General features: G+C 50.6%; 1 protein-coding gene across 2 annotated transcripts; it reads right to left on the bottom strand.

Annotated features, from left to right (window-relative positions):
* Positions 1 to 1194: 1194 nt before the first annotated feature.
* LOC139702632 (cocaine esterase-like) lies at positions 1195 to 9432 on the bottom strand. 2 transcript variants are annotated; one of them, XM_071604090.1, is made up of 12 exons: positions 9357 to 9432; positions 6764 to 6968; positions 5648 to 5789; positions 4801 to 4934; positions 4461 to 4719; positions 3930 to 4028; positions 3510 to 3650; positions 3320 to 3400; positions 2940 to 3087; positions 2460 to 2597; positions 1906 to 1978; positions 1195 to 1437 (listed from the first exon to the last, which is right to left on the bottom strand). In XM_071604090.1, exons 1-12 carry the CDS (start codon positions 9430 to 9432, stop codon positions 1251 to 1253), a joined length of 1683 nt encoding a protein of 560 aa, XP_071460191.1. In that variant the 3' UTR covers positions 1195 to 1250. The 2 variants fall into 2 exon arrangements, with proteins under 2 accessions (XP_071460191.1, XP_071460192.1); XM_071604091.1 differs by having other exon boundaries at positions 2508 to 2597.
* Positions 9433 to 9643: the final 211 nt, after the last annotated feature.

Below are 9643 nucleotides of genomic sequence, written 5' to 3'. Positions count from 1 at the left end.
TTGCTTTTGCTTGTAGTCTGGGTGGGTTAGATGTATGTGTTTGGCCTGAAAGTTTGTGTGCTGCAAATTCATACATTGAAAGCCAGTCTCCATGGGCTGGGGAGAGAGCTCAGGTGGTAGAGTGCTTGCCTAGCCCGCACTAAGTTCTAGTGAATTAAGTTCTAATGCACTAAGCTCAATCCCCAACAACACACACACACACACACACACACACACACACACAAAATGCATAACTAATAAAATCAGTCTACTACCTGGGCTTTCATTGAGAAAGAAGGAAAGAAAGAAAGAAAGAAAGAAAGCCAGTATGAAAGTGATGAATCATTGTGAGGGGACAGGGATGAGGAACTGTCAAATAACCCCAAGAGAGCTTATTTGCCCCTTCTGCCAAGTGAGGACATAGTGAGAAGGTGCCATCTAGAAACCAAAGCAAGACCTCCCCAGACAACAAATCGGCTAACACCTTGATTCTGGACTTGTCATGTCCAACACAGAAGACAACACATTTAAACTGTTTATGAGCTACCCAGTTTATTGTGTTTATTTGTTGATATTTAGGTTGTAGCACTGTGATCAATCCCAGGACCTTGTGCATGCTTAGCAAGTACTCCACTGAGCTACTCTCCCGGGACTTGTTGTTTTATTTTCAGCTTCAGTCTCCCCAAGTGGCCAGCCTGGGCTGAATATGTAATTCTTTTCCCTCAGCCTCCTGAGTGGCTTGGATTATGGGCATGTGCCACTGTGCTGAGCTAGGTTATTATTGGAGTTGTTGTCTTTGTTGCTGTTGCTGTTGTTGTTACAGGAGCCTGATGGAGTAAAACACTGGGGCTTGTGGTGTCCAGGTTTTCTACAGAGGTCCCACCAATAGGAGAACATGGGTACTTGCTGAGAGGTGGGCAAGGGGTTCAGAAAAGTACCAGCTCTGCCTCCTAAAACTTCTCTGTCAGCATGGGAGGGTGTGGCAACTGGGAGGAGGGGATAGGAGGGGTTGTAGGGAAGGAGAGGGGAGGAAGGGAGGGAGGGACTCGGGCACAATGGGGTGAGGAGGAAGGTGGCATGAACTGGCTTACCCATCCACAGCCTCCTTGGGAATTACTGAGTGTGTCTAACAAGAGAGGACCCATGGTGGAATGTATGGACAAATAGCTATGTGAATGAGTAGGTCAACCCTGGTTTGTGGGTGGGTATGTGTGGGCACCACAGGAAGACCCCATCACACCTAGCACACCCCTCTCTTCCTGACAAGGAAGCTAGAGCTCTGTGTGCTTGTCCTTAGCTCCCTTTAGCTCCTGGATCTTCTGAGGCAGGGTCTTGGTCCAGAACTGCAGCCTGTGTGCCTTCAGGGCCTGGCCCACAGCAGGCTGGATGTCCAGCTGCAGGTACTGCTGGTCCTGGTCGAACAGTGGCCAGTGGGGTAGGCCCTCTCCGTTGGGGTTCCTGTGCACATGCCCTCCAGCAGGGCAGGGCAAGGGTCAGTCTGAGCTCTGTTGAACTCAGACCTCACCTTTGACCCCAATTATGAACAGAGCAGCCAGCCAGGCACACAGAGTTGTTGAGAATGGGGAGAGGTGTCCTGATGTAGGAAAGTAATGACCTCTCACTAGTGTCATTCCACACAGGGCAGAGCAACCTGGCCTGTGTTGCCCTTCCCTGTGAGAGGCTGGCTCCCATGGTAGCCCAGCACTATGGCTCACCCTCTGGACCACTGTGAGAAGAGACCAGTGACCTATACCCAAAAATCACCCTCTTTTAGTGTGGGTCTTCCCATTGGGTAGGGGGCTAGGATGTGATGAAGGACACACAATTGCTAATGGGGTCAACTCAGACAAGGGGAGCAGTGGAGGGCTCGTGCCCCTGGGTGGGCATGTGTAGGCACGGGAGGCTGTAGTATTCAGGTTTTCTCACCCATTTCGAGCAAAGTTGGCCCAGTACTTCATCATCCTCCTTTGCAGCAGCTCCTCCTCCTCAGTGAGCTCAACTGTGGGAGGAGGAAGGCAAGGGTCCAGGTCCTGGCCAACCCCATCCAGTTGTCCACTCCTGTGCCACACTCACCAACCCAGCCCCAGGCTTGTGTCCCTTCCCTATCACAACAGTCCTGGGGCCAGGCCCTCTGCTTGCCCAATCTGCCTTTACTAGTCCCAGCCTTTAACTGAATCAACACTGGGCTCCTCCTTACATAGAAATTTCCTTCTTTTGGACACTGTGAAGTCATTTAAAAAATGATTAGGCTTTTACCCAACGCCCTCTTCTCCTAGGCTAGACACCATGGTTGGGTTAGCAACAGGTGGAAGGAGCATAGATTGGACTGGGAAAGGTCTAACCCTGGAATGACCCATTGAGTTGTACATTGGTAGACACTGGATCCCATGTTCTCTCTTACCCCAGTTTCTCGTTGTACCATGAGAGTGATTTCCACCCTGTACCCATGAGAATACTCGTGTGGAACAAGGAGAACTCACCTCTGTTGCCATTGATGTAGGATCCAAAGACAAAGACTACCTCATCACCATGATCAGCCTTCACATGTGGAGGCCTCATGTCCTTAATGAAGCTGGGCGGATGCTGGAACTCATAGAAGTAGACAGGAGCATGGAAACCTGGAGGGTGAAGAGAATGTGTCACTCTTGGTGACAAGATTGGTAGTTCCAGCACTGTTTGAATCTTCACAGTGGCTTGGAAGCTCAAAATGGATCAGGGTGTAGTTGGAAGGCTCTTTGTTAAGTCATATCTTGGACTTGTTGGCTATGTGGTTACAAGCAAGTCCTTGAGTGACACTACCTTAGTTCTCTCCTCTGTAAAATGTGTGTGATGTCTATCTCTTACTCTAGTCATAAGGATTTACTGAGATTGGGCCTTCAGGTGCCTGGGACCAGGCACCTGGGACCCACAGCTCTGAGCTGTCTCCTACAAAGCCAGGATTCAGGTTCAGATACACTCACTCTGATACTGTGCTACTTGGAGTGCAGGCATCACAAACATGGAGTCTGCCATCATCTCCTGGAACTGGAGTTGGAGGGTGTGGGGGTCCTCATTGTCTCCCATGTACTCCTCCATCAATAGGTCAGCACATTCGGCAGGCAACATCATCTGGTCCAGGGGATCAAGGAGAGTCAGGTTAGGCAATCTCTGGGGCAGGGAGGCAGAGGCTTGAGGGCAGGGATTGGGGTTTGGGATGTGTCAGGAAATAGGGCAATGGCGTCAAGCTGTGTGGTGGGCCCACACACAAATTTACATAGATCAGTTTTTGTTCCTGTAGGTTACTGAAAAGGAAGAGTGTCTTGCTGCACTCTTGCCTGGCCCAGGACTTCAGGAGTCTCACCGTCTGTGTTGATATTCTCTGCAGAACAGCTCGCATGGTCTCTCTGTCTACGTCTTTCTGGATTTCAGGGGGACCCAAGATCTATGTGGTGAAAAGATAGTCTAGAGCTGGGGGTGAGATGACCAGGAGGTACGAAGTCCAAACCCACTCCCACCTGACACTATCATGGGAATTTAAAGAAGGGACTCACCATGGGAACGATCCAGCCATACTCATCATTGGTGACACCAATGATGCTCGGAACAGGTTGAAAATCAGCAGAGGCCAGAAGCTCCTGGGGGTGCCTAGGTAGGAAGGCCCCATCCACCACAGCAGGAATGATCTTGAAGGGCTAAGGGGGCATTCAAAGTCCATGATTATGGGAAGCAAAGTCTCTTTTCTAATGATACCTGTGTTACTTCCAATGCATCCTACTCATCCCATGATTCTCACACCAACATTCAGAGATTCTACACCTGGTTTAGCATATTTTTGTCTCAATTCCCATCCAGAGCTATGAGGATACAAGAAGACCAAGCCCTGGAAATGACATCATTGTTCCACAGTAGAAGTCACTGTACTTTCCTTACACCATGAACCCTGTCTCCTCACTAACGTCCATTCAGCCTACCTTGGTAATAGCCAGCATTTCCTGTTCACTCTTGCCCCGCAGGCAGCTCACCAGGGCCTCTGACTCTACGTGCCCACAGGCAGACAGGTTGGCCACCATCTGTAAAGGCACCAAAAAGAGGCTGAATTTTCCCTCCAGACAGGGAGGGGGTTGCAGCCTAAGATCTCAGCTTGTGCAGGTTACCCAAAATTCTCAAAGGGTGCCATGTGTGTATTCCTGGACGTACGAAATCCTTCCACCTTCCCTGAAGCTCAGGTGTCAGCCAGAGGAGCCATCACACCTGCTTTACAGGGGTCTTCTGAGGATGAGGCCCCCAGGGTGTGTACCTTTGCAGACCCTAGAGCAATATCAACAACTTGATGCAGAAGTGTGTGGATTCTGACCTTTGAGCTTCTCAGAATCCCTGTTGTGGTGGCCAGATCTGGAGACACCTGCATGGTCTTTGTTTTCATGGAATAGACAGAGTGGCAGAGGTTCTGAAGTTGAAGGGTGAGGCAGCAGATTTGGCCTTGAGTAGTAAAGGATACTCACTGTGGAGACATCTTTAGATGAGCTGGTGATAAGGTCAGGCAGCAGGGCCACCCCACTCTGCATGATGGCACCATGGAAGAGTCCTTGGGACATTGGTGACACCACAAGCGAGGACACACTAGTGCCACCTGCAGACACGCCAAAAATGGTGACCCGATCAGGGTTGCCTCCAAAGTAGGCGATATTCTGCTGGACCCAGCGTAAGGCGGCCACTTGGTCCAGATAGCCCCAGTTGCCAGTGGCATGCTGGTCTCCAGTGCTGAGAAATGGAAAGGATGATGATCAATGGATGGTCCTCTGTCTACTCAGCCTCCGTTGACCATCCCTGTCCCAGGCTCACCTGAAGAAGCCCAGAACTCCCAGGCGGTACTGGATAGTGACCACCAGTACATTTTCAATGGCTGACAGAATAGAACCATCAAACACGGAAGCCGAGCCCATCACCAAGGCACCACCATGGATCCAGACCATCACCTGGGAAATCAGGAGATATACCATGTGGTAGCCACCGTGCCCAATCCTGTCCTGGCTGTACCCCTAGTCTGAACACCACTTTGGTTGTGTAGCTACCCACACAGAACTCTAGTAGGACTTCATGACCTAGTGCACTGGTGACAGTAAGTTCAACTTGGATGATCAGGCCTCCCATACTTTGGGTTCTACCCATGAATCAGAACCTGGATCTATTCCCCTCGGAACTACTCTGAAGGGAAAAGAAAAGTGATGTTTCTGTCATTACCCCACTTGAACATTAATTTAAAGTGTCATCCAATCTCTGGCCCCCAAATTAATCCATGGTCATTGAATATAGTGATCTCAAAGTGCAGCTTTGGGCACTTGCATGGATCTCCTGGATACAAGCTGGGGAGTTGATCAGTGGGTTAGAACATTTGGCCTCTGAGAGCATCCAGGGCTCTTTGACTCCATTTCTAAGTTAGCTACCTGCCTACCTAAGAGACCTTTTGGAGAAATGAGAAATTTTCATGGTAGTTCACTCCACAGTGGTGGCCATCTGAACCTGTGACTTCCAGTGTCATTGGTATTATTATGTAGTACTTGGGGTCAATCCCATGCCTTCACAGCATTATGCTAACTCTCTACCTTGAACCATGTCCCAATCCACCTTCGAAACACATTACAAAGGAAATGTTCTCCCACCCTTCCAGTGACCATGACTTAACACTCACAGGCAGGTTAGAGCCCTCATGGGCATGTGCAGGCGCGTAGATGCTGAGGTACAGGCAGTCCTCTGACATGGGGATGGGAGGCAATATTGTACTCCCTAGGTTCAGAACCTCTAGATTCAATGCATCTGCATTTTGCAGACACCTGGTGACAATGGAATACAGTTACTCCAGGGGCTGAGCAGTGGTCAATTCAGACCTCAGGTCCTGACTGGATCCCAGACAACCTCACTCCCTGCCTTAACTGATGCCTTGCCTCACATGATCCTTCTTTCAAGTCATTTCCCACTGAGTTCCAGGCAGGGGCTCGGGGGAAGCAGGGATGGATTCCAGACCCCCAGAGAGGCCTCAAGATTGTTGAGCACTTGATTCCACCTCCTTCTGAGGCTGGGCAATCCTAGCTCTAGGGCCCTTTCTGGGAAACACTGGCTGCTCCTGTTGATAGTCACTATTTATTACTATCCCCACTCAGGCCTGGAACAGCATAGGTGTCCTCACACAGGTGGTGCCTGAGTGGATGGAGGTTAGTTTCTCACTGAAGGGTAATGGGGCATCCCACAACCCAACTCGAGACTTTCAGAAAACCTCACCCCTCCACTAAGTCTTGAGCTATAAGTATATGCCCCTTTCCCTTGGCCCTGTGGGTGGGGTCCCCAAGGAGCCACCACTGTTACCCTCCTCAGAGATCTGCACCATCAACTGCTGGAGTCAAGATCTTTTATAGGTTCAGAGAGCCAACCCAACCCTCTACCAGACACATGTCCCCTGGTGGGAGAGAACAACTGGAGTAAGTCAAATCCAGGGACATGTGTTTCTGCATTAGCACCTGGAGCTAATGCTTTTTTGGCTCCAACCTTGAGGCAGGGGCCTAGCAAAGTTACTTCTGCACTGGAAAAATGAGTGTGGAATTGCCCCAATACACAGGGATATATTTCTATATATTTGTTTATTTAGGTCCTAGGTTTCAAAGCTGGTGCATTAGGTTGCTAAAAACACATTACCCCTGGTCTACAGCCCAGGCCTGGCAGTGCAGTGTAGATGAAGGAGCCACTGCAGCCTGGTCCAGGGCTCGGAGTACCCACCCCCACCCCAGCCCTGAGGTTTCCCAGGAGAGCTTACATGGCCGGGTGGGAGGTCCCATCCCTCACACCACTCCAAGGTTCAGGGGGCTCAGGGGCTGCAAAGCGCAGTGGTCCTACAGGTGGCTTGGCAAAGGGAATTCCCAGGAAGGTGTGGACCCCAGCATCGGTGCCCTTCACATGGACGAGGCTGCCCCGCACCTGCCCAGTGTGGGTGATCCGGATGGGGCTGACTGAGTCCTGGCCTGTGGGCAGAGAGATGCATTTCAGGCTCAGGTCTGTCCACTCAGCTGCTGGCCCACAGCACTATAGCCTGCTTGGTCCTCCTCAGCTCCACCCTGTGGAAGGAGCCTGATCTGTCAACATTCACTTCAGAATCTTTCTGCCCATCCCTGTTCCTATCCCCACCACCACTATCACTCAACCCGGTCACAGCCTATCCCTCCAGGCTCACCAGGCCCCTGTGACTTGCCACCATCCTTCAGCCCTAGCATCTGCCAGCAGAATGTCTTTTGGGCTGATGGGGCAAGAATGTCCATTGCACTCCCTGTGCCAGGTCATGTCACACAATAAATAGGAGGACTGTGGGATTGGAACTAAAGATTTCTATCCTTAAGGATCTCATACTTGATGGGACAAGAAATGACATAAAGAAGTATCATTCATGTAAGGAGAAACAGAATGTGGGAGGAGAGCTATGAGTTCAGGCCATGAAAGTCTTGTCCCTACTGGTGTTGGGGATCAGGGCAAGGAGGCAAAGGAGAGTCAAGCTAGATATATCTGGTTTGTCCAAGTCATGATATTTGTTAAAAGTTTATGTTGGGCATGTTGGGTTTAACTCTTCCCTCTACCCCAGAATGGGCCCACTCTTGGGTGCTATGCAGCCCTCAGGCTGTCCCAGTCCTCTCTGTGCTCCAGAGTGCAGAAAGTTGGCAGTCAGGTCCACAGTTCTCCTGCTATTGTTGACATCTCCACAGCTCCCACATCACTGGGGCCTTCCCTCCTCCAGGCTCCAGTTCTCACTGTAGAGTTTGGCAGATCTGAGGTGGTTTCCATAAGAAAACGTTAAGAACTTCAAACCTCCTCCTCTCTCCCACGAGATGCCCTAGGATCTGATGTTTGAAGTTACCTGGTACAGGACAGGACAGGGCAGCAGCCACTCACAGGACCAGAGAAGGAAATTGGCCAGCATCCCTCCAAGTCCAAAGGCACACTCCTGTCCCTACCAACAAGCTGTCTACACACAGTGCCTTGCCGGAAGGGATCTTGGTCCATGTAACTCATATGACCACTGGCCACTAATGCCTGATATTAGTTACTACAAAGGACAAAGCCTGCGAAATACTCCTGCTCACAGTCTGGTGACATTATGTAGCTGCTTTCTTGAGGACAAGCACTGCATGAAACAGCAGGAGGAATCTCACCCATGTATATATGTAGTGGTGTGAAGTGTCACTATGTCCAGATGTGGAAAAGCTCACATCAGAAGTGATGGGTTTGTGACGATTTAGGTGAGAGCCAAAGATGAGTAGTGTGTAAGACCTGGACTCTATTCAAGACCTAGATGGGCCTGTGGAGGAGCCAGGACTTGGTGGGCAGAAGATTGTGGGACTAAATTCTATACTCTCTCATGACTCAGTTTTTCTTTTTTTAATTTTTGGACGTGAGTTAAAGAAAAAAAGACTGTTGAAAATAGAATCTGTCAGTGAAGCTAGAAAACTTTTCCTAGTTCTCTAAGATGCCAGGTAAGGGAGGAAGCCTGTCAGTGATGATCCAAGGGGGACAGGTGAGCATGGATTCTTCTGTGCAGATTAGACTGGGAAAGTTGGGTCTATGTCCAACGCCCACAATAGGAGCCTTTGGGTTGGGAGGGATCCAGGGCTGCTGACACTCCCTGGGCATGGTACTCTCCTGCCAACACCTTCTGATAAGGGCCTAGAGACTTCTAGCAGGTACAAAGCACATCACTTTTGTCCTAGAACAATCCAAGCCATGCCAGTTCAGGTTCACAAGTGAAGAGAATTTACCAGTCATTCAGATCAGCTTTGAGAAATGGTTCCCGGGGCTTCTGTAACCCCCAGGGCCAGTAATCTTGACTGTGGCCCCTTTGGAAGATTCCAGCACTTCCCTGTCCAAGGGGTCAAAATATTCAGAGCCAAATGTAACTAGCAAGGTCTATATTGCTGTTGTTATTATCCAAGGATGAGGAGTAGCTACAGCCACAGCCACACACAGGAAGGAAAGGTCCCTAGCCCTGTTCGTTTTCCAAGAGGCTCCTGACTTGCCCATTCGCTGGTTTCCATTCCCACAGTCTTCTGCCCACCCAGTCCTGGCTCTTCCACAGGCCCATCTAGGTCTTAATTAGGGTCTAGGTCCTACATACTACTCTCTTTGTCTCTCACCTAAAGGCTCACAAACCCATCAGAATCCCCTCACACTAGCTCACTCCCCCATGGGGGTGTCCTCAGGCAGCTCTGACCCTCTCTGGCTCACCCTCCTGCCCCTCATCCCCTTCATCTGTCTCCTCTACCAACTCCCCTGCACTGGTGCCTTCCCTCCAGGCTCAGGCTCTGTGTCTGTGCACTTTGGCAGATCCAACCCGGTCTCTACCACCCTCCCCATGGCAGCCTCACCCTGGCCCTGGATGAGGAGCATCAGGAGCCCATAGGACACCACCATGATCCAGGCAGGAAGTCGATGCAGGCACATGGTCGGCTCCCAGGGCTGCTTCTGTATTACTGGGCTTCACCTGGAAATGAAGAGCAGCATTCTGCCAGGTGGAATTTGGACCTGACAGTGAGGAGTCTGGGAAATGGGTGGTGCCTTGGAAGGGGTGTGCTGCAGGAGAGTCACTCTGAACTCTCAGAGGTCATGGAGCCGCAGTGGGCAGCGGGCAGGGTCCTACCCTTCTTCTTCCCTT

The sequence above is a fragment of the Marmota flaviventris genome, chromosome 18, assembly GCF_047511675.1.
Source record: "Marmota flaviventris isolate mMarFla1 chromosome 18, mMarFla1.hap1, whole genome shotgun sequence".
Taxonomy (NCBI): Eukaryota; Metazoa; Chordata; class Mammalia; order Rodentia; family Sciuridae; genus Marmota; species Marmota flaviventris.
The sequence above is the reverse complement of the archived record's forward strand: the minus strand, read 5'-3'. Positions and strand labels throughout refer to the sequence as shown.